The 24,302-nt window shown below is 37.0% G+C and overlaps 1 protein-coding gene and 1 long non-coding RNA gene across 7 annotated transcripts in view; one reads left to right on the top strand and one right to left on the bottom strand.

The window, feature by feature from the left end:
- Nucleotides 1-16,941, top strand: part of LOC102014669 — a 57,879-nt gene extending 40,938 nt beyond the window's left edge. Inside the window, exons 2-3 of the long non-coding RNA XR_001231012.1 lie at nt 14,489-14,648; nt 16,764-16,941. This is a non-coding gene — a long non-coding RNA (uncharacterized LOC102014669). The remainder of the gene's footprint in view (nt 1-14,488; nt 14,649-16,763) is intronic.
- Nucleotides 1,175-22,905, bottom strand: LOC102013723 (zinc finger protein 883-like). Of its 6 annotated transcripts, none has more exons than XM_005403289.2 (5): nt 22,760-22,905; nt 5,269-5,395; nt 5,013-5,073; nt 3,281-3,393; nt 1,175-3,061 (listed from the first exon to the last, which is right to left on the bottom strand). In XM_005403289.2, the coding sequence occupies exons 1-5, from the start codon at nt 22,760-22,762 to the stop codon at nt 1,431-1,433; spliced, it is 1,935 nt and encodes a 644-aa protein (XP_005403346.1). In that variant the 5' UTR covers nt 22,763-22,905; the 3' UTR covers nt 1,175-1,430. The 6 variants fall into 6 exon arrangements, with proteins under 6 accessions (XP_005403346.1, XP_013359222.1, XP_013359221.1 ...); XM_013503768.1 differs by having other exon boundaries at nt 3,248-3,393; XM_013503767.1 differs by adding an exon at nt 8,945-8,987 and having other exon boundaries at nt 1,175-3,393.
- Between the last annotated feature and the right edge of the window lie 1,397 nt (nt 22,906-24,302).

Here is a 24,302-nt window from a genome sequence, read left to right on the forward strand (position 1 = left end):
TACCCTCCAATGGCAAGTGCACTCCTGAGTTCTGCCAAGTGACAAAAGACAGCAGAGGCTTGGACCTCAGTCCCTCCTTCAGATTCTTACTACCCTTTGAAATGGGACCCCTAGTTATTCCTACTGGAGTCTATGGACCTCTGCCTCAAGGAACAGTGGGTTTCCTGCTCAGCCACAGAGGTCTCATTTTAAAAAGTCTCCAGGAATTGCCTGGTGTCATCAAAACTGACTTTACAGGGGAAATCAAAGTTATGGTTCAAACTATTGAAAACACTGTTCAAGTCACACTGGACTCTTATTTCTCAACTGATCATTCTTACATAGACAAAAATTGGAAAATCTATAAACAAGGAAAGGGGACCAAAGGTTTGGGTCCTCTAATATGTACTGGATTCAACAGATTAACCAAGAGCATCCTGAGATGGAATTGATTATTGAAGGAAAAACATTTAAAGGGCTTTTAGACACAGGTGTGGATGTTCCAGTTACTGCCCAACACTACTGGCCTAAGGTATGGCCTCTGCATGTACCAACTACAGATCTACAGGGGGTGGAGAGTGTTTCACACCCTAGTAGAAGTGCTAAGTTGCTAACCTGGAGGAATACAGAAAGGCATTCTGAATATTTCTCACCTTATGTCCTCCCACTTATACCAGTTATCTATGGGGTCATGACATATTACAGGGTGTGTAGACATTTTTGGTTAGTCCAAACTCTTGATAACTCATCAGACATTATAAGGATTTCTCTCCACAACTGTGGGTCCCACCTAGGCAATGCTGATTTGTGCCCCACCTCCCCCTGCTACTACCTTGCTGGTTTATTCTGTAGCTCTCTTTTAGGGTTGGGTCCTTTTCTGATATTGGAATGGTTGTTTTCAGGAATGACTTTCAGGATATCACTTACCTTTCTATTTCTTCAAAGACAATTCCAGTCCTATATGTACACTCTCCCTTTGTGTATGTGCATGTTTTCTGAGGTTATAGGAATCACAAAATGCTTTCTAAAATTATCCACATAGGGATTCTGTTTAGTATGAGTTTCTTCATCTATTTCAAATGAGTGGAAAAATTGAAGGGTGTGACACATTACATACAAAAGGCTTTGCTCACATGAGTATTCGTTCATATATTTGAATGCATTGAGAAACAAAACCATTCCAACATTACTCATATATATTCAGGTTCTCATTATATTCTTTTATTTATGTAGTGTTATCTCCATGTATTGAAAGATTCTTTAAACTGTTTACAAAGAAAACTTCTCTCCACTGTCTTTTAATGTTTGTGCAAGTTAAATTATATTATCACACATAAATCCCCTTACATTTTTAAGTCTGTGATGATTAATAGATAACTAAAGTCTTTTTTCCAGTTTAGAGTTCTTTCACAAATTTAACAATACATGTATATAGTTTATGCATTTTCAAACTATTTATATACATAACGTTTCCCCCTGTGAGTACGTTCATGGGCTTGACAATGGCGGTATCTACTGAAAGCTTTCCCACATTGCTTACATTCATAGGGTTTCTCCCCAGTGTGAGCTCTTTCATGAATTTGACAATGATTGCGACTGCTGAAACTTCTCCCACAGTGGTTACACAGGTAGGGTTTATCTCCAGTGTGAACTCTTTCATGTTTTATACAACTACTGTGTCTGGTGAAAGCTTTCCCACAGTAGTTACATGTATGGGGCTTTTCCCCAGTATGAGTTCTTTCATGTCTTTTACGAGTACCCTGTGTGCTGAAAGTTTTCCCACATTGTTTACATCCATAAGGTTTCTCCCCAGTGTGAGTTCTTTCATGACTTTTACAATCACCTTGTGTGTAGAAAGTTTTCCCACATTGAATACATGCATAGGGCTTCTCCCCAGTGTGAATTCTTTCATGAATTTGACAGTGACTGTGCCTGCTGAAAGTTTTCCCACAGTGGTTACATCCATAGGGTTTCTCCCCAGTGTGAGTTCTTTCATGACTTTTACAATTACCTTGTGTGTGGAAAGTTTTCCCACAATGAATACATGCATGGGGTTTCTCCCCAGTGTGAGTTCTTTCATGAATTTGATAGTGACTGTATCTGGTGAAAGTTTTCCCACAGTGGTTACATACATAGGGTTTATCTCCATTGTGAGTTCTTTCGTGTCTTATACAACTACTGTGTCTGGTGAAACTTTTCCCACAGCAGTTACATATATAGGGCTTTTCCCCAGTGTGAGTTCTTTCATGCCTTTTACAAGTACTCTGTGTGCTGAAAGTTTTCCCACATTGTTTACATCCATAAGGTTTCTCCCCAGTGTGAGTTCTTTCATGACTTTTACAATTACCTTGTGTGTGGAAAGTTTTTCCACATTGAATACATGCATAGGGCTTCTCCCCAGTGTGAATTCTTTCATGGATTTGACAGTGACTGTGGCTGCTGAAAGTTTTCCCACAGTGGTTACACACATAGGGTTTCTCCCCAGTGTGAGTTCTTTCATGAATTTGACAATGACTGTATCTGCTGAAAGTTTTCCCACAGTGGTTACATATATAGAGTTTCTCCCCAGAATGAGTTATTTCATGCATTTGACAATGCCTGTGTGTGCTGAAAGTATTCACACCTTGCTCACACACACATTGTTTTAATCTACTGTGAACTCCTTCCTGTGTTTCACAATTACTTTGTGATCTGAGAGCTTTCCCACACTGGTTACAAATATAGGATTTTTCTGTAGTGTCAGTTCTCTCTAGTATTTGACAATGACCTTGGCTACTGAGAGCTCTCACATATTGCTTACACATACAGGGTTTCTTCACAGTGTGAAGTTTTTTGCATTCCCAAAATGAAAAGTTATTACTGTATAATGCCCCATAGTTTTTACTTCCAGAGTGATTTTCTACAGTGTTAGCTCTTTCCTGTATCTGAATATCATGCTGAAAATTAAAACCATTTTCATATTGTATACATACATAGGTATTCACTTCACTGGGGTATCTTTCCCCAATTTGAACATAGGTGGATGTATTGAAGGCTTTCACATCTTGCTCAAAGACAAAGGACTTCTCTTCTGTGTTATTTCCTTCAAGAAGAACAGAGTACAATGTTAAAGTTTGCTTATACTCATAGTGTTTCTCTCCAGGGCATTGGTTTGCATGCTTATGAAAGAAGTGGATGTCAGTGCAGGTTTTCTCATCTTCAAATCCCTGACACTCATGTGATTTGAGTCTAGTGTTAGCAATGGTGAGAACTTCTGGAAATAATTTACCAGTTAAGGGCTTTCTGCAAGCAGATCTTTCACCTGGTTTTGTGTCAACTGGTTCCATGTTCATATTAATATCTGGAGCCCAAAATCTCATTTGTTCATGCTCAGACCATAATTTATATTGACAGCATTCCTCTACTTCTTCACTTCTATAAAAAAATAAGACAATACAACCAATCACATTCAAAAGTCTTTTCATTAATGATTTACAGTGAGATCAGGTTTGATGCATTCTAAGAATATTAGATCATGAATTTACTGTATACTCTGGAAAATAGCTTGAAAACAACATTTACCAAAAGTACAGTGTACAACTGTGAGATTATAATTCACATGACTGTAATACATAACATTTTCTTTTTGAGTAATTCATACATATGTATACCATATGTGGGTTATTTTTAATACCATTCCCTCCAGGACTCAATCCCTCTGCCTTCCACTGAATCTCTTACCATTCCCTATCTCACACTTAGCATAAGATTATGGGCACAGGATCCACCGACCTTTTGTTAAGTGACATCATTTCATTCTTGTCTATGGCTGAGTATTACTACTCCATTATGTAGACACATCAATTTCTTTCCATCATGGAAACCGACCTAGAATTTTAGCACTGACAAACATCCCAGCCTTATTTATTTATTTTTATTTTATTTTAACAGTCTCATCAAGCATTGTTATCCAGACTGAGCATAAATGTATGTTTTTCCTGTCACAGATTCATATAGTATTAAGATTGAGAACATGAAATATCATGTTGAGTCTACTCAATATCCTTAATGTATTCATCTGTGAATGAGCATGTAGGATGTTTATTGAGCTGAAGTATTGTACATTATACTGCTAAAAACATGGGCATGCATGTATCATCATAATATGATTTCTTTGGCCTTGGGTAGAAGAAGATACTCAGGAGAAGTATAGCTGGCTAAAACTGAGTTAGACAACATCTCATTATACAGCCCAAGCTAGCATTGATTCACTATATAGCAAAGGTTCACCTCTAATTCAAGGCAATCCTTCTGTGTCAATATCTTGAGTGCTGGCAAAGTAGGTATGCACCATGATTCCAGGCAAAATGGAATTTCTCTTATCACACTTTTCAAAAATTGCTATATTCATTTCCATAGATGTTATATACTCTCTGTCTTGCCCACCAAGAATATGGGATGGTGCATCCTAATATTTTGGATCACGAGTACACCAGTGTGGAGGATTTTCTAAAAAAGAGCTGTTATCAAAATCATAGTATTCATTTGCATTTTGAGTACTCCCACTTGATTACAACTAGGCAAATATTCAATGTGTTTACAACTTTAAAATATAGATAGCATTCCTTATATAATTTATTTCACATAAAAGTGGTCTTTTCAATATACTCATATATATATATATATATATATATATATATATATATAATTGCACATCCTGAACTGGGGTCTTAGTCCAAACACAAAATTTGTTTTGTATAAACTTATGGAAAAATTTCGATGCAATTTCATACAACATTTTTATAATCTTGAGCATGAAAAATAATTTCATTCTTATACATTAGATACTGTCCCTTGCAGCATAATGAAAGTACTCCCTAAGTTTCAGATATTGGAATATTTCAAGTATTCAATTTTCAGAGTAGAGATACTCAATATTTCATAAGATTAAAGAAATTTAAACATGGACTCTCATGTACATTATGCTTGGTTTTAATATTTCTGCTCACAACCTGACTCTTTGGGAACATTCATATTTTGAGAATGATAATTACCTTATATTTCTCCTGTAATTTTTGTATTCATGTTCAATTTGCTGGCCATACCAATTTTTTCCTAAAGTGTAGAAACAAATATAATGATGAACAACTATATTACATAAAAAGTAATAGAATCCAGTTAGATTCACAGTATAATGTAATCATGCTTGGAAAATGCATTAAATTCTCTCCATATTGTAATTAAGGAAACTGCACTGATGTGCAACAACACATACTCTCAGATACCACAGAGAAAATGATACTTTCTTACCTATATCAACCATGTTCCTAAAGTTTTCCCACATCACCTCTCTATAAAGCTGCTTTTGGGAAGGATCCAGCAAGGCCCACTCCTCGGTGGTGAAGTTCACAGCCACATCCTCAAAGTTCACTGCCTCCTAAATAATCAGACATATATATACTGAAGAGAAAGTTTGAGACTCACAACACCAGGAAACAGCCTACCTCATAAAAATCTGAAGTGAGGACATTACTGCTCAGGTGGGGTAACACAAGCAGCCCCAGCCCAGGTAGGAACCTCAGCAGACCATCACAGCCCCTATGGGGGCACATATGCTTGCCTAGCTGGACCCCTAGTGGACATATGGCTGGACCCTTAGTGCTCTGACAAGGTCCCAGGAGGGGCACAGATGATGGACAGGTGGAAATAGTGACGTGTAAAAGTTTGAAGCAGCAGTGAGAATATGACCCAGAACTGGTTAGGTGAACAAGTGCTGTGCTTTGGAAGACAGACCTGTGAACTAGAAGTGGGCAGGTGGGGCTGCCATTTTTTTACTCAAAGGGCTTGGGGAGAACTCCAACAACAGAACAGTCTTGGCCACCACATTCAGAGGCCAAGATCAGACCCACATCCAGCAGAGATGCCATGGCAAACTTGGTTGGAATACAAAACATTTCTAAGATCCAACTTGCACCTAACACAAAATGAAAACACTAGAGGAATTTTACTACATTTATTTTTCTCTGCTTGTTTGATTGGCTTTCTTTTTCCTGTCCAGCTGGGTTTTTTGTTGTGTTTTGTTTTATCTAATTTTGTTTCTTGGTGGTAATTTTTGTTTTGTTTTTTCTCTCTTTTGTCTTTTCATTTCACAACTTAGATCTCTTACCTTTCTATTTGTTATCTTCTAGTCATCTTCTGGATCTCTATCCTCAGCTGTATTGCTTGCTTTCATGATACTCTTGTGTGAGTAAACACTGTCTCTTCTCTTTCTGGTTCACTTCAACACTCCTTTTCTTTACTTTCCATTTTTTCTTCCTGTGTCTTCCAGTTTCCCCAAACCTGGGTGATCATCCTGTGCACTTCAGACTTGCTCCTACTCTATTTTACCTCATTCATCTCTCTATCTTGTTTCCTAGCCTTCTTCATCCATCAAGACAAGATGTTAAAATCACTTCACTAAAAGGGAAGTCATTGCATACAAGTTCCTGCTACATGTTGGATACTGTTATATAACAGTAGAGTATGGTCCTATGGTTAAATGTATCAGGTTAATAGTTACAACAGTATGTCAGTAGGCCGGCTATGTTAAGACACCATTAACATTGATAACTGTACTACTTTAGTCAGTATGTCATACCTCTTATAATCAGTTTTACTCCTTCATATGAAAACACTGTGATTGTATGTTGTAATAACCACCACTGTAGTCCAGTAAGAACAGAGTGGGTACTGAGACAAATAGCAACTTACCATGCTTAATACATTGGGAAGGGAGGTTCTCAGGATAGACACAAAGATCCAGAACTACTGACATAGAGAAGACATCCCTAAGGAACAGACGTGTTCCAGGGAAGCCTCAATACTAGGGATAATGCTATCTATCATAAGAAATGTACAAGCATTAACAAAGAAAAAATAGATAATAAAGAAAGATGCAGAAGCAAAATGCAACCCAAGGACCCCAGCCCACCCAGGACAAATCCAGAGCACAATGAGACAGAGAAAATTAGAAGCCAGCCACTGAAATTTTTTGAAATGATAGCAGCATAAATAAGAACACCAATGGAAGAAGCTAAAGAAAAATAATCTCTAAGTTACAAAAAGAAATGACAATCAAAATAAGGACATTGAACTAGACACAGAAAAAAAAATAGATGAGCTCAGGAAAATGATGGAAACCATGCATGCCCAAGATAGGAAAGTAATGGAATCCATGAGATAAATCCAAACACAAATCCAGGAGATTAAAAACGCCACTGAAAATATATGCAACAGATTGAATGAAGGCAAGGAGAGACTATCTAATGTAGAATACAGGATTGGGCCAGCAACCAGGAAAAGAAAAAGGCATCCTAAAAACGCAAGAGACCATGAAAAATCAGTCCAGCAGCCACAAGATGAAGCAAAAAAGAACAACATAAGATAGACCTGAGCCAGTCAGAAAGCTGGAGAACACAAAAGGCATATAATACCTGTTCACAGAAATAATGACAGAAAATTTCCCAAACAAGGATAAAGAATTTGACATATAAATAAATGAAGCATACGTAACTTCCAAGAGCCATGAAAAAAATAAATCTACACGATGGCATATGATATTCAATATTGCAGAAATTCAGCACAAGAACAAAACAGTAAAACTGATTAGAGAAAGAAACAAATTGCTTATAAAGGAAAGCCCATCCAAAGCACAGCAGATTTCTCAACACAAACCCTCAAATCAAGGAGAGCTTGGAGTGAGGTATTTTAAGCCCTAAAAGAAAACAACCTTCATCCCAATTGATGTACCCCCCAAAACTATCTTTCAAAATCAATGGAGAAATAACATACATCCATGAGAAAGAAATGTGCAATGATATTGGAAATCAGGGGAAAAAGAATGTCACTACCTACTGTTTAAGAGAAAACTACAAGAAGTGGAAAAAATCATAAAATATATACGAACCCAGTACTGGTGCACTCAGATACATACAACAAATATTAACAGACATGAAAAATCAAATAAGTAATAAGACAATTCTAACAGGGGATTTTAATGCCCCATTGTTACAAAAGATAGATCAGCTAGACAAAAAGTTTGGAAATAAATAGCAGAACTGAACCAAACCTGTGAACAAACGGAGTCAGTAGATATCTGCAGTTTTCTACCCAACAGCATCTGTATACATTTTCTTCTCAGCTGCACATGGGACATTTGCTAAAATAGACCTTATATTAGCCCACAGAACATGCTTAAGTAAATGCAAAGGAATTGAAATTTTCTCCTGCACATTATCTGACCACAGTGTAATAAAATTGGAAATGAATGACAAAAGAAACTGCAAAAACTCCATAAAAATATGAAAATTTAGTAATTTCCTCCTGAACAGTCAATGGGTCACAGATGAAATTAGAGAAGAAATTAAACAATACCTACAATCAAACAAAAATGCAAATACAACTTAATGGAACCTGGGGGATGCAATGAAAGCTATCCGAAAAAGGAAATTTATAGCAGTGAATTACTGCATCAGGAAAACAGAACAAGCACAAATAAACAAACTAAGGCTACACCTCAAGCTTCTAGAAAAAGAAGAGCAAGTCAAGCCCAAAGCCCATACAAAGGAAGAAATTGTAAAGATCAGAGCAGAAATTAATGCAACTGAGACCAAGAAAACAATACAAAGAATTAATGGACTGAAGAGTTGGTTCTTTGGAAGAATAAACAAATTTGATAAACCACTATCCAACCTTATCAAAAATAGGAAAGAAGAAAATCAAATCCATGAAGTAATGAAAAGGAAGGAATCACTACAGACCCTGTGGAAATTCAGAAGATCATCAATACCTACTATGAAAATATTTACTTGTAGAGGTTGGAAAACACAGAAGAAATGGACAGATTCCTAGGAACATATGAATTACCAAAGCTGAATCAAAAAGTTATAAAAATTCTAAATAACCCAATACCAATTAATGAAATAAAAAATGTAATAAAAAAACTTACCAACAAAGAAAAGCCCAGGTCCTGATCGATACATGGTTGAATTCTACAAGAAATTTAGATAAGATTTAATGCCAATACCTTTCAAACTCCTTAATGAAATTGAAGGGGAAGCAATTCTCCCTAACTCATTCCTGGAGGAAAGTATTACCCTGATACCCAAAAGCAGAGAAAGACACAAGAAACCAGAGAAAGACACAAGAAAGAGAACTACAGGCCAATCTCTCTAATGAATGCGGATGCAAAAGTTCTCAGTAAAATACTAACAAACAAAATGCAGCAAATCATCAAGAAATTCATACATCATGACCAAGTGGGACTCACCCCAAGAATGCAGAGATTGTCAATATATGTAAATCAATTAATGTAACTGCCATATCAATACAGCCAAAGACAAAAATCACGTGATCATCTCAATAGATGCAGAAAAAGCTTTTGATAAAGTCTAACATTCATTCATCATAAAAACCCTATGGGAAAACAGGAATAGATGATCTTTACCTCACTCTGATAAAAGTCATCTATGACAAACCAACAGCCAGTGTACTAAATGGACAAAACTGAAAGCTTCCACTCTAAAATCAGGAACAAGACAAGGATGTCCACTGTCACCTCTCCTATTCAATACAGTTCTGGAAATATTAGCTAGAGCAATTAGCTATTAGCTAGAGCAATTAGATAAGACAGAGAAATAAAAGGAATAAGGATAGGAAATGAAGAAGTGAAATTATCATTATTTACAGATAACATGATGCTCTATATAGAAGACCCCAAAAATTCCACCAGAAGACTTCTAGATTTAATAACCAAATTCAGTCGTATAGCTGGATACAAAGTCAACACTCAAAAATCAATAGCATTCCTGTATACAAACAACAAACTCACTGAGAGAGAAATTAGGGAAACCACACCCTTCACAATAGCATCCAAAAAATGAAACACTTTGGAGTCAATCTAACAAAGGAAGTAAAAGATCTATACACTGAAAATTATAGCACTCTGAAGAAAGAAGAAGAAGAGGATTTCAGAAAATAGAAAGATATCCCTTGCTCATGGAAAGGAAGAACCAACACTGTGAAAATGGCTATCTTCCCAAAACTGTTGTACAGATTTAATGCAATCTAGCTCAAAATACCATTAACATAACTCATAGATCTAGAGAAAACATTCCTAAAATAAATCTGGAAACAGAAGGGACTTAGAATAGCAAAGGCAATCCTTGGCAACAAAAGCAAGGCAGGAGGTATCACAATCCCTGACTTGAAATTATGCTACAAAGCTACTGTGATAAAATCAGCATGGTACTGGCAAAAAAAAAAAAAAAAGCCTGAGGACCAATGGAAAAGATTAGATAATACAGACGCAACTACAAACACACTCAGCCACCTTATCTTTGACAAAGAGGCCAAACATGTTCGATGGTAGTCTCTTTAACAAATGGTGCTGGAGAAAACTAGCTTTCTATATGTCAAAGACTGAAACTAGACCCATGTCTATCACCATGCACTAAACGAAAGTAAAAATGGATCAAAGACCTAAATATTAAAACAAAAACACTAAATCTACTGGAAGAGAAAGTAGATAGAAATCTAGAAGACATATGGGTAGGCAGTGTTCATGAATAAAAACCAAACTACACTGGGAAATACATCAAAGAATCAACTGGGATCTCATGTTATTAAAAATTTTGTGCACATCAAAAGAAATCACCAACAAAGTGAAAAGAAAACCCACAGAGTAAGAAAAAAATTTAGCCAACAGTCCCTCAGACAAAGAACTTCTATTGAGAACATATAAAGAATTGAAAAAATCAGCTCCCCCCAATTCAAAGACCCAATCCAAAAATGAGCACCTGAGATGAATACACACTTACTGGATGAAGAAATACACATGGCAAATAAGTATATGAAAAAATGTTCAATACCATTGGTCATCTGAGAAATGCAAATTAAAACAACATTGAGTTTCCATCTCACCCCAGAAAGAATGGCCAGCATCAAGAAATCAACCAATAACAAATGCTGGTGGGGCTGTGGGGAAAAAGGACCCCTTTTCCACTATTAGTGGAGTGTAGACTGGTACAAACACTGTGGAAACCACAAAAAACTAGGAGTAGATTCCACAAAAACTAGGATTCCTCAAAAAATTAAAGAGTAGAGGTCCCACTTGACCCAGCTAGTCCCTGTCTAGGTATTTTCCTGGAAGAATTAAAAGCATCATATTCCAGTGATATATGTGCACCCTTTTTTATAGCAGCATAATTTGTAATAGCTAAATCTTGGTAACAACCCAAATGCCCATCAACTGAGGAATGGATAAAAAACATTGGTATTTTTATATAATGGAATACTACTCAACTACAAAGAGGGATAAACTCGAGGCTTTTATAGGTAAATGGATGCAACTAGAGACCATATTCATAAGTGAAATAAATCAAACTCACATGTGTAAACACTGTCTTGTCTCCCTAGTGAGACAAGTAAGTAAGATACAAAATCTCCAATAGATACTGAGAAAGGGAAAGAAACTGCTCAAAAGGAAATAACAACTGGGGTGGGGAAAAGGAGAAAACAAGGGAAAAAAATAATAGATATAAACACAAGATAGCTAACATAATTATACTACTAATTTCTTTCAGTCCATTGAAAAGATGTTTGTGCTTATATTGGTTGATTAATTTTGCATGCCTACATCTTCTAATCTGAGCAACTACTCTGAAGACAACAATATGCAACACATTAATGGTCATTAATATCTTATTATCTTGTTTTGAAACTGTATCATTGCTTTTATTTCATCTTTCTCTTTAAAATAAAAAAAAAAAAACTGAAATGGATCACAGATCTAAATATTAAAGGAGAAACATTTAATTTCCTGGAAGATAGAACAGGTAAAACTCTAAAAGACTTAGGTGTACGTGAACACTTTATGAACAAAAACTGTCACCCAAGAAATATTACAAAGAACTGACAACTGTGATCACATCAAATTACAAAGCTCAAATTACAAATTACACAGTAAAAGAAACCACCAACAAAGTAAACAGACAACCCATAGAACGGGGAAAAATTTTTTATCAGCTATGCCTCAAAGGACTAATATCTAGAATATATAAAGAAGTAAAAAAAAAAAAAATTAGAACTTCCCAAATTTAAAGACCTATTCCAAACATGGGCACATGAAATGATTAGACATTTCTCAGATGAAGAAGTATATTTTAAAACGCTCAACATCACTGGTCAGTTGAGAAATGAAAATGAAAACAACACTGAGATTTCATCTCACTCCAGCAAGAACGACTATTATCAAGAAATCAACCAATAACAAATGCTGGTGAGGATGGAGAGAAAAAGCAACACTTCTCCATTGCCGGTGGGAATATAAACTGGTAGAATGAAAATGGAAATCAGTATGGAGATTCCTCAAAAATCTAAAACTAGACATTCCATTTGACTCTTCTCTGTATCTTCCTGAAAGAGTTCAAAGCATCATACCACAGTGATATTTGCACACCCATGTTTATACCAGTACAATCTGTAAGTTAAGTCCTGGAAACAGCCCAGATGCCCACCAACAGATGAATGAGCCAGGATTGAGTATAGTGTTTCAGAATATTTTTTGAAACTTCTTTGCTGAAAATTGATTATTGTCTCCTACCACCTGCATTCCTTAACAAGAAAATAGACAGAAATTGCTATCTCAAGATGGCCTGATCCTGTGTTTTTCTTAGTGAAGAGTACCCTCTTCTTGAGCTATTCTTTTTCATTCTACATGTCTTGCAAAATGTATGCAATTTTATCTAGCTATATCTAAATTTTATCACAATGAAAAACATCTTGAAACTTAGGGCATAAACTTTCAAATTTTGTTTTTAAACTTTCAAATTGACTAAGACCTATCATAAGACAGGAAAATCAGCTTTCAGAAATTCAAACCCCCTTTTAATTAGGCAAGCAACCTCCTTTGAGATGTTTCTTTCTCACCTTGCTCCAAAAAGGAAATGCTACCTTCTGACAGGCAAATGTGAGATTAAGTATTTCTTAAGAATGTACGAAGAAAAAGCATGAAAAGTGTAACTTGTGAATGTATGTATAGTAAGCTTATGTGTGAACTTTTGTTTGCGTATCATTCAGGTGGTACCAGATTAATTAAAAAATAAGAGCACTAAGTCATGAAAAAAGCATTCATGCAGATAACTTTTTATTTACAAGCCTGAAAAATGTGTTAAAAGATACAGCAAAGATGTCCTCAATTCTTAGCCATACACATTGCGTGCAGACCAATCAGAATTCTATTTTAGGTGTTTGCATTTAAAGAAAAATTTCAGTTTTATAAAGCTTAAAAAAAGATTAAAGAACACAAAGGGGATGTAATTAAATTGTTTGAATTTGTTAGAATCTTAAAGACTCTTGAGAATCAGAGTCACACACTGAGATAATGTGACATACTTAATACAGCACTCGATAAGCATTCTTTTTATTTAAAGGTTTAAATTGTTATACTTGTAATCCTAGTATTATAGAAAGCTAAGTTACTTAGCAATATTATAGGCAGTTAGACAGGCTGGTTCTCAAAGAACACAGTAGAAAAAATAAAAACACATTGCAATTGTGGTGAGAGTTATTTTTGTTGCCCAATAGCCCTCAGGATAAATGAAATAACTATACCCACATACTTCTGGGATGAAAGAACAGCAATGACTGATATTCTAAATAGACATCACTCACCTTGGATGGGGGAGCAGACCCTCCCTGATCCATTCCTTCCAGGAAAATTCTTTGTTCACTCCATGTTCACTTGCTATGTGACTTGCTTTCCCACTGGATAAATATTACCCAGGTAACTATATTTGTATTCTTATCACTTGACCATAGTTTTGTCCCACCACATATCAACCTCATGATTTTACATCCACCTCATGATTTTTTGCTGTATAAAGCTTTCCATAGGACTTGGGGTCCCTGGCAATCCACTTTCTGGGTCCACTGCTGTCTCCCTTAGACGAAATGTATCTTTCCCTAGATAAATGTTTCCTCCTCTTCACCTCCACTGATTGAATTCTTTCTTCGATTTTGGGGAACACAAACTCAGCATACTGGACATCTAAAAATTGGGAGGTATAAGATTTCCCTTACATTATTTGGAGGTTCCTGTATCATCCCTATATCTATACTAGCATTTGGAGGCAGTGGTAGAAAGATTGGTGTGAGTTGAAAGCCAGTTTGGAGGACATAGTGAGACACTGTCTAAAAAAAGTTTAAATTGTTCAAATTCTCAAAAAATGTTATTTTGCAGTAGTCAGTTTAAAGGCTGCTCCTAGTATTAGTAGGAGGGGTCCTAAGAGGAAGTAGTTTGCAAACACTGGTTAAGAGTTATTTTGTATACAAAAAAAAGGCTTTTAAATACCTGAGGAAAAACGTGGAAATCATCCATGTAATGAGTAGCAGGGAAATCCCCAGCCAGGTCTGCCTATTTCCCATCCCTACAATGGGTGCTATGTCATATCTGCATCAGTAACAAGATTGTTTTTTTCCAAAAATTTCACAGGACTGCTTTCTTAAACAAGAGTGATTTACCAAGACTGGCAGCGTCTACTTGGTTACTCTATTCAACAGGCATTGAGTTGAATAACACATACCCCCTGTGACTTATTATAATGGAGAAGTGGAAGCAAATAAAAGCTTTGGTTTTTCCAACATTATCTAATGTAAGTCCACTTGAGAGCTTTCTACCTAAGTCTATGGGAAGGAATAGACAGTTTTGTTTCATGCATTAACTTCTGTCTGAGTAAACAAATAACCATGCTGTACTTTTTCCTAATTTTCTAAAACAGTTGCGCACCTGTTTACGTAAGTAATAACTTCCACAACTCTAAAATGATGAAGCCAGGAGAAAACAATATAGGTTGGCTTTTCTCCTGGCAGTTCTTGGAAATTTCTAGATCTTTTGAGCTCTGCAGATTTTGTTTTTCGGTTTTGGGGTTTTTTTCTTTGGTACCGGGAATCGAACTCAGGACTTTGCGCTTGCCAGGCAGGCACTTGTGCCGCTGAGCTACATCCCCAGCCCAAGCTCCATAGTTTTTAATACCCATGATTAATAACGTTCCTTTACAGTCCTACAAGTAAATTCACTTATGAGCATCTTTATTATCCAGGAGAGTTTGCTTTGATTAATGAGGGAAAAGCCCACCATCCAGACCTCAAAAGTAAAAGAACTTTTACTTTTAAAAGTTCACTTAGTATAGCAAAAGTGAAACTTTGATGGTGATTCTGCAAAATGGCTTTCTGACCAAAGCCAGGCACTCCTGATCTAAACAATCAGTGGCTCGCTGGGGATATAGTTCAGCAGCACAAGCGCCTGCCTGGCAAGTGCAAGGTCCTGAGTTCAATTCCTGGTACCAAAAAAAACCCACAAAAACAAAGACAATTACTTAAACAATCAGTGGCTTTTATATCACTAGCTTGCAAGCTCCCCTCCCTCCTCTCCTCATTGAAGTCAGGGAGGTATAATCTTCTCAACTGCCATCATAGTTTTTAGAGAAACCCACCGTTCTCTACGCATTCCTTTGTTTGTGGAATGTCATTTGCTTATCAAGTATCTAGCTCTGGGGCTGGGGATTTAGCTCAGCGGCAAAGCGCCTGCCTGGCAAGCGCAAGGCCGTGAGTTCGGTTTCCGGTACCGGAGAAAAAAACAACCAAAAATACCAAAAAAGTATCTAGCTCTAACTTCTTCTGAGATTTCTGGGTGGGAGTCATTCTTTGAGATTAAGCCTAAAGCCGAGGGGCTAGGTGGCCCACGCCAGTAATCCCAGCACCCGGAGGCTGAGGCAGGAGACCAGCCTGGGCTACAAAGTGAGCTCAAGGCCAGCATGAGACTGTCTCAGACACACACACACACAAAAGAGATTAAGCCTAAAATAACTGCCTTTACTGTGCCTATGGATAGGGGTGCAAATTTTCATGCCAAGCTAAATAAAAATGAACCATCTACCTCTCTACTTCTTACAGTGACTTAAAAATTTAGTTAAAAATAATTCACTGGAGTTAATGTAAATTTTCATGTTCAAGAGTTCCACAAAACTCTTCACAGATTTTTAAATAGCTTTCAATTACATGTTGATTCAATATTCATGCATTGACTATAATTTAAATTTTTTTTATTCTCCAGAAAACATTGTTTTAGGTCAACAGTTACTTTTTGACAGATGTTTTAAATTTTATGGGCAATCTAGTGGAAATGTGAAAAATTTAATTAGATAGCTATCTAAGTAAGATATGAGTTATTTATAATAAAACATTAAAGATGTTTGTTAAGTATAAATTCATGTATTCTTTGCTTCTTAAAATTCTTAAATGGTGCATTTAAATATACTAACTATATTTCACAGAATGTTTATCTATACATGTGAGTGTGTGTAACACTGATAGAAGATAAAAAGGTGTCATTTGAGTAACTTCTAGTGAAACAGTAGACTTCACAAATCAGAGACTTTTGTCAAATTACAGCTCAATTTAAAAGCAAGCTTTAAAGAATGGATTTCAAAGTGATTGAAGATTATATCTGGTTCTCATTTTAAGATATCCTAAAGTTAATAATTTATTAGGCACAACTCATTTAGTACCCTAAAAATGGTTTAAAAAAACTTTCTCTAAATAGTTAATAGCTGTGGCTTATCTGGTCATTTATGGGTTTGTTTATATGCCCTAGTATAAATAGTTTTAAGAAGTGCTAAAAGGCTTGCTTTTTCTCTATTGCATAAACTGCTCTTATTTTACTCTCTATTCTTTGATTAAATTTTTTTTTTTTTTTTTTTTGGTACCAGGAATCGAACTCAAGACCTTGCGCTTGCTGGGCAGGCTCTGTGCTGCTGAGCTACATCTCTGGCCTTATTCTTTGATTAAATTAAGAACTTACAAACAGCTGTATAAAAATGACTTTTTCCCAGAAAACTGGATACAAACAGTTTAAAAATAAAAGTTTATGAAGTTTTCCCACCTCAAGTATGTGATGTGTTCTTTTGTAGAAGTACAGTGTTGATGTCTATATATGACACAGTTTGGGATACAAGTAGGTGTTAATAACTGGTTTCAGAACAACTGATAACGTGTGTGATGACATAATTTCACAATAACATGAAAGTTATGTTTTTCTTATGAACTGATCATACATCTTGACAGTGTAAGTCTTGAGCAAAACATCTGATTTAGAGAATGTGTTCTAAAAACATTTTAAAAAATTAAAACAGGGACAATGGTGATATCTTTTAAAAAACAAGGATTTGAGTATGGATCTTTTTTTAATGAAATGTACAGAAGAACTTTTAAAAAGAGGTTTTAAATTTTCCCAATAATTTCTAGTGTTTTCCAGTCTTGTTAGACTTAAATTCTTTAAAAACAATTTTAAAAATTGGGTGTGGTTATATATGCCAGTCTTCCAAGGACTGGAGAGGAGATCTCCACAAGTTTGAGCCCAGCCTGGACTACATAGTAAGTTCAAGGCTCTATTGAACTACATAGTGTGACTCTATTTCAAAATAACAGCAACAAAAAAAAGTCTTATGAAATTCATATGTATTTGGATAGCTGCTTTCAATTATCTTTTACATTTCTAGTTGTGCAAACTACTATTATGTAATTTTCCTGATTTTTGAAAATGTCATTGTTCAAACATAATGCAACCAGTGAGAATGGCTGTTAACATTCTGTAAAAGTAACTAAACTGTTTTGCTACCTTACTGCTTTGTGTACTGCTTATATTCATATAAGTGACAAAAGCCACATTCGTTTGGGATAAGACAATCTTGCTCAAAATGTATGTTCTTAGTTGTTAAAGCATACATTAATTTTTGCACACTGTCACATTATTCACAGTTCTGTACATGAACCAAAAAATCCTAAAGTTGTTATTAAACCATAATTCTTGGTCTTAGCATTAGTAAATTGTGTGCTTTTCCTCAAATGGCGGTTCTTATCAGTTTACAAGAGGTGACTCTTAAGTATTTGCTTGACATACCTTTCTGAAAAAAACTAAGCTTGCCTCACAGAAATACTGACTTTCTTCAATTAACTTGGTCACTATGATTTTTAGTTCAAGTCTAATACACAGAGAGGATTCGCTTTGCTCTTATTGGCTTGTTTTACTTTTGCTATAAACTTTGAAACTGTTTGTCACAGTTTTAAGATTTTAGCACACTGACTCCAGAATTAGCAAGACTGAAGTAAAAGGTCTTTTCTCTAAAATTGGTTTAATAACCAATTTTTAATTTACTACAAGTTAAAATAGAAAAAAAAAATTCATTATTAGCAAAAACAAAAGTCAGGAATTTACCTACGACATGTGAATGTGACATTTCACGAACAAACTACAGTTTGAAAAATACATTGAACTAGCTAGGCATGGTGGTGCACGCCTGAAATCCCAGCACTGAGTAGGCTGAGGATGAGGACTGTTCCAAGTTCAAGGCCAGCTGTGTCCATATAGTGAGTTCAACATGCACCTGCACCACAAAGTGAGACCCTGTCTCAAAAAATAAATAAACAAAAAATAAATTTAATAAGACTGATTTTATCACTTTTTGTAAAAACCTCTAATGTCAGCCTTGAAAAGAGATAACTGCTCCTTTTCTCAATTTGTGCCAGTTTTTTAGAGAAGAAAATCCTTCGCACATATAACTGTAAAGGAGGGATTATATTAACACCTAGAAATAGTGATACACTTCCATGCATTTACATATAGATCTTTATATAAGGTTATCAAGAAAATCTTTTTTAAAAATCTGCAACTTATTCATAGAGGAAAATACTGCCTACAGTAAAAGTTCTATACCCAGGCATAGGGCACAGGCCTGTAATCCCAGCCCTTCGGAGTCTGAAATGGGAAGATCACCACAAGTACTTTGTCTGTCTGGAGTACACAAGTTTAACATTACCTACGTTACACAGTGATACCCTATCTCAAATATCCAAAAGAAAAAATTGCAGAGGAAGATCTCAATATGTAGCAGATAATATGAAGAATTAGATTGATGATGTTACATACTGTAAATTCTTCATATTATATGCTTAATACAACTGTATTGGGAATCAACTACAAATGTGACAAAAATCTTCTAGAATCCCTTCTGAAAAACAGAAGATGGCACTGTATTTTTTAAATCTTAGATTAAAAAGGAAAGGGTTTTCCCTTTTCATTTCTTGGGACACAAGATAGCTACAGTCATTTAATTCTGAACATGAAACAACATATGGAGACATAAAATTTATCAAAAATATCATGAAATATTTTGAAATTATTCTAAACTGAGAATTGATATGGCTGGCAACACAATTCAAGAGGAAGGGGTGATGGACCACTTACAGTGGTAAATTGTGCATCTTAGAAGGGAAGTAATTCTGGGTTCAGCACTGTGAACATTAATGGTTCACTCTATGAAGATACAAGAACAAACTATGAAATACAAAGCTGTAAACTGCAGGAGAAAGAATAAGAAAATGACTTTCTGGTGTAGGAGTAGAGAAAATGTCAATATAAATATGTAAAGCCACAAATGTTCAGGTGACTTTGAAAAGATGCAAAAACAGGACTTCTGTTCAGCAAGGTAAATCCATGATGATATTAACCTGCAGTTTAAAAATCATAGAAAGCATTTTCATTCTCAAAAGTCACAACCAAATAACTGGCAGGGAAAAGAGTTTATTAAAAAAAAAAAAGTATCCTCATCAGAAATATGAACACATGATAAGAGGAGGCAATTCACAGGAAACAGAAAAAGGAAATATAAAAAAGGAAATATAGGAAACAGGAGAAAACGGAAATGCGCATCAATTCAAATCCACAAAATTCATCAAGTTAGAAAAAGTCTGGCATTGGTGATCATGAGAATTAGGAATTATTGCCCACTGATGGTGGCAGTGTGGATAGTCTGCGTTAGATTTTACATGGACACACACTGTGCGCTAGCAAACATGCTCAGGAGAATCTAAGGCATTTTCTCGAATCTGTTTCTAAGGCAACAAGAAAGAGAAGGGTTGCTGTGTATTTATATCATTGACAGAACTAGAAAAACCTGCCTTATCATAATCCATCGACATGTGTTCTAAAGTATGGAATCACTAGTGGCTGAAAACCTCTGACTGAGCTGATGTGATAGCCACATAAACTGCTGAATCATATCAGACCATAAGAGGATAAAAATGTCCCCGAGAGCTGTCATCTTCATCTTTGCACCACAGACCCAAACTGAGTAACTCTACCCAAATAAATTCCAGTCTATATTTGCACACTCTTTCATCTTTTGCTCCCCCTACTTTCCTCTCTGATGCCACTAGAGAACCCACAAAAGGCTAAACTGTGCTATGATGACACACACAGAGGTGGGCTGGGGAGTAAGGATACCAAGCTAAGAGGTAGCTTGAATTGAAGTTCTGAGCATTATCTCAGCTATCTGCTTCCTTTTCATTAGGCCATTCCCATGGGCTTCCAGGCTGAAAACATGAGAGCTGCCCAGTGTGGGGAATCTAGGAGAACTTGGTGGGGGTCGTATTTCAGGGACAGCAGCTTCCAAACACACACAGAACACGTAACAAAGGCTCTGGATCACTTCTTTCCCAGAGAGTAGTAAATTACTGGAAAGAAAAAAGAGCCCCAACTCATGGAGGAGACACTGCTAGACAGATATGTGTCTTAAGTGCAAGGAAGGGAAAATAAGAAAAGGCAGAAGACAAAGCCAAATACTTTCACCAGGGGTGAGGCAGCTAGGATGATTCCCAGAATCAGCATCAATTCAATCTAGGGATAGAAGTGTTTTCTTTTCAGCACTGTATGTGATTAGTGTTTTGTATCAAACTGCTCAGCCCTGGATGTGTTCATAGACAATTTCTGTCCTGTCCCCTTGTCCTGATGAAGCAAGCCAGCCAGTATGACCAGAGTATGCCCCTCTCTATAATACAAAAGAAATAGCAAAATCTAACCAAACCAAACCAAAGGAGAGAAATCAAACTCAAATTTTGTGCTCTTTTATAAAAACACTAGTCATGTATGGCAGTTCAGTTTCTCCTGAAACTCTAATTAATACCACCCTCAACACAAGAAACTATCTGATCAGTTTCATATTCTACAGAGAAACATTTCACAAAGAGTTGAATGAATGCTGCTTTAGAGAGTTGCCTGAAAGCTGCTTGAGTTACCAAAGGAAAATATCTTGACCAAACCAGTCAGTTGAAAATAAAAGCTACTGAAAATGCTCTGAGTACACCTAATCTAGCAAACATTATTATTAAGCCTTGACTTCTTTAAAACAACTCAACACACCTATATTGACTTGTATTTAAGAAAATTTACGTAACACATACCCAGTTTCATATTAAAATTCTAAATATCCTGTGGACTTTATTGAACATGGTGCACTGGAAATCACTGGCTGTTTCCAGATGGTTTTCTGATGCTGACCATCAGTGACTCACAGCTGCTACGCAGTATCTTTAGTGAGTATTGTATCAGTATTAGTAATGTGCAAACAGCATGAAATGCAACAAGGGAGGTAAATTTTTAACTGAATGTTCATCATTATTTTTTTAATACTTCCGTACTGAAGATTGAATTTAGGGCCTTACACATGTTACACAAGTTACTTTAGATTGGAGACACAACCCCAAGATTTTTATTTTATGTTGTACTGGGTCTTGCTCTACTGTCCAGGCTGGCCTTGGTATAGCCATCCTCTTGCCTCAGTGACCGAAGTGGCTAAGAAGCAAGGTGGGCACCACCATGCCTCACTGAAATTTCATTTAATCAAACACTGTAATGCTGGTTAACACTGGTGAATAAAACAAAACAAAACAAAACAAAACAAAACAAAACAAAAACCAATGGTGACAGCGCCGGGCGTGGTGGCGCACGCCTGTAATCCCAGCACTTGGGAGGTTGAGGCAGGAGGATCGTTGCGAGTTCGAGACCAGCCTGGGCTACAGAGTGAGCTCAAGGCCAGCCTGAACTGCATTGCGACACCCTGTCTCAAAAAGACAAAAAAAAAACCAAACAAATAAACAAAAACCCAATGGTGACAAAGCACCCCCATCTTAGCCCAGCATAACGGCACAGGTCGGTCATCTCAACACTGCAGGAGAAGGAAACAAGATCAAAAGCTCACCCCAAGACAAGCGAGTTGGTGCATGTCTCTAATTCCCAGCCCTCAAAGAGACCTAGGCAAAAGGAACACCCGACTTTGAGACCAGGCTGGGCTACATGGTGAGTTCAAGGCCAGATTCAAATTCATAGCAAGATTCTGTCTGAAAAATCAAGAAATAAAAACAAAGAAACAAGCAAAAATGTTTAACGCAGCCTGAGCAGCGTAGTGAGACGCGATCTCAAACTAAAAAAAAAGGAAATTATTCAAAAGTGGGGGGAATCTATTTCAAAGAAAAAATCCCAAGTTCAATGTTCTGTACAATACAAACATCAGGGAATGAATCAGCGAAGCAGCGCACCACAGCTCCTCCAGCTCATCCCTTCTGGTACAGGTCTCCCCACAACTCCCACTCTCCTTGTACACTTGGTGACGCAGCTACCAGCTGAGGTTGAGTGAAACTGCACTGCGGGCCGCAAACATGGCCTTTGGAAAACAGGGTGTTGCGCACCCAAAATGCACCTGCCTCAACCAGGGCAGGATGGACTCAGTGAACGCAGCCCTAAAGACTGGGGGACTCACACTGAAGCTGGCAGAGCGGTTCCAGACCGCCATTGCTGTTTCTACCTCTTCCATCCGGATCTCAGCCCCATCCCCTCCCGACCCATCTCCGGGCACCCATCCCACAACCTTACCATTGCGAGGCTTGAGGGTCTCCGGGGGTCCTTCTACAGCCCGAAGCCAGTAGAAATCCTAAAGTAAAGAAGTCTAAGAGGCTGGGCGGACTCGGCAATACGCTCAGGATCCGGACTTTGGCGCTGGGAAACAGAACCCTCCTCCCTTGGCCCACCTGATTGGACAGCCCGTACCGCCCGTCCCTCAACGCTGATTTGCTGCTGCTCCTCGGCCCGCCCTCTAAACTGAGACTGACAAGAGAAGTGAGTCCCTACCCGTGCAAATGGAGCTCAAATGCTAGATTGTAACTCAGAGGCTTCAAGATTAGTTTCTCTCCCACGATGCCGACTGTCCTAGCCTTCCTTTACGCAGTGTTTATTCCTAAATTTGCAGAACTGCGTCTGCCTTTTTTATGACAGGGTCTCGCTGTGTAATTTAGTCTGCTTTATATCTCATTATGTACCCCAAACTGGCCTTAAACATTCTGGGATCTTCCTACATCAGCTTCCTCAGGTCTGGGATTAACTGGCGTGTACCACCATGCCTGGATCCTCCTGTGTTCTTAGTAGACTCAATGGACTCTTCCTGTGTGTTGACTCTCAAAATGAGGTCACAAGTGTGCTAAGATAATTCTAGAGTTAAAATACCATGCAAAAATCACTGTAAGAGAACATCATGAGTTCAGGCAAGGCCGGAACCCAAGGGATAGAGAGAGGCCATGAGCCTGTGAGAAGTAAACATTTGCAGTAAGGTAGTTGGCTTCACTGAAGAGACTTTCTTACACTGTATCTCGCAATTTACTTATTTTAATCAAAGTAAATAGCTATATGTCAGAAGGGAATAACATAACTGAATAAATGCATTTCATTTGTCAGGCAGGAAAGCTGAAAGATTTCAGACTATATAAGCTGCCTTTTCTTGCAGTTCTGTCCACTCAAGTTCAAATTCTATCTTTCAACACATTACTAATCCTAGAAGAAAAATACTACCTGGAATCATGTAATACTCTTAATTAATATCTTGTTAGACATAAGAGGTGGGTAGGATATCAGTAAAGCACTTTATAGTATGTCAGGTCGAGTCATGGAGGTGTGACATTCAGGATCAGATCTTCTCCCTACCACTTCCTCTCTAACACTATTTTTGCTCTCTGCTTCCTGGTTCTCATAGTCTAGTTACCTTTCCTTGCTCATTTCCTTCCACTCTGATGTTTCGCCTTTTGACTCAAATAGTAACTGACTTCAATCTATGAAAACCTGAGCTAAAATAAATCTTTTGTTCTTAAGTTCTGGATGTCTGGTATTTTTGCCTACAGCAAGAAACCAATAAAATTAATAGGAGTCTTAGCAAAATCGTCTTGAAATGTATCAACCCTTTCTTTAGAATACTGTACAAATGAGTTTTCTCTATGCCTACTCTTCATGGATTTTCTGCATAGGAACATATTTCAGTCTGACTCTAACAACCCTTTTAATACAAAACCACTTTCTCAGGAAAAGCCCATGGTAGCCAGTGAGAACCTCAGACAGGACAGCACCCTTAATACCATTTTCATGTGCCACC

This window comes from Chinchilla lanigera, unplaced genomic scaffold, assembly GCF_000276665.1.
Source record: "Chinchilla lanigera isolate Chin_1 unplaced genomic scaffold, ChiLan1.0 scaffold00082, whole genome shotgun sequence".
Classification (NCBI taxonomy): domain Eukaryota; kingdom Metazoa; phylum Chordata; class Mammalia; order Rodentia; family Chinchillidae; genus Chinchilla; species Chinchilla lanigera.

Excerpts from the sequence above, each read along its gene's own strand:
- LOC102013723 (XM_005403286.2), bottom strand. Across the intron at positions 5,074-5,268 it reads TAGGAACATGGTTGATATAG|GAAAAAATTGGTATGGCCAG; the intron begins GTAAGAAAGTAT and ends TCTACACTTTAG. Across the intron at positions 3,394-5,012 it reads AATTACAGGAGAAATATAAG|AAGTGAAGAAGTAGAGGAAT; the intron begins GTAATTATCATT and ends ATTTTTTTATAG.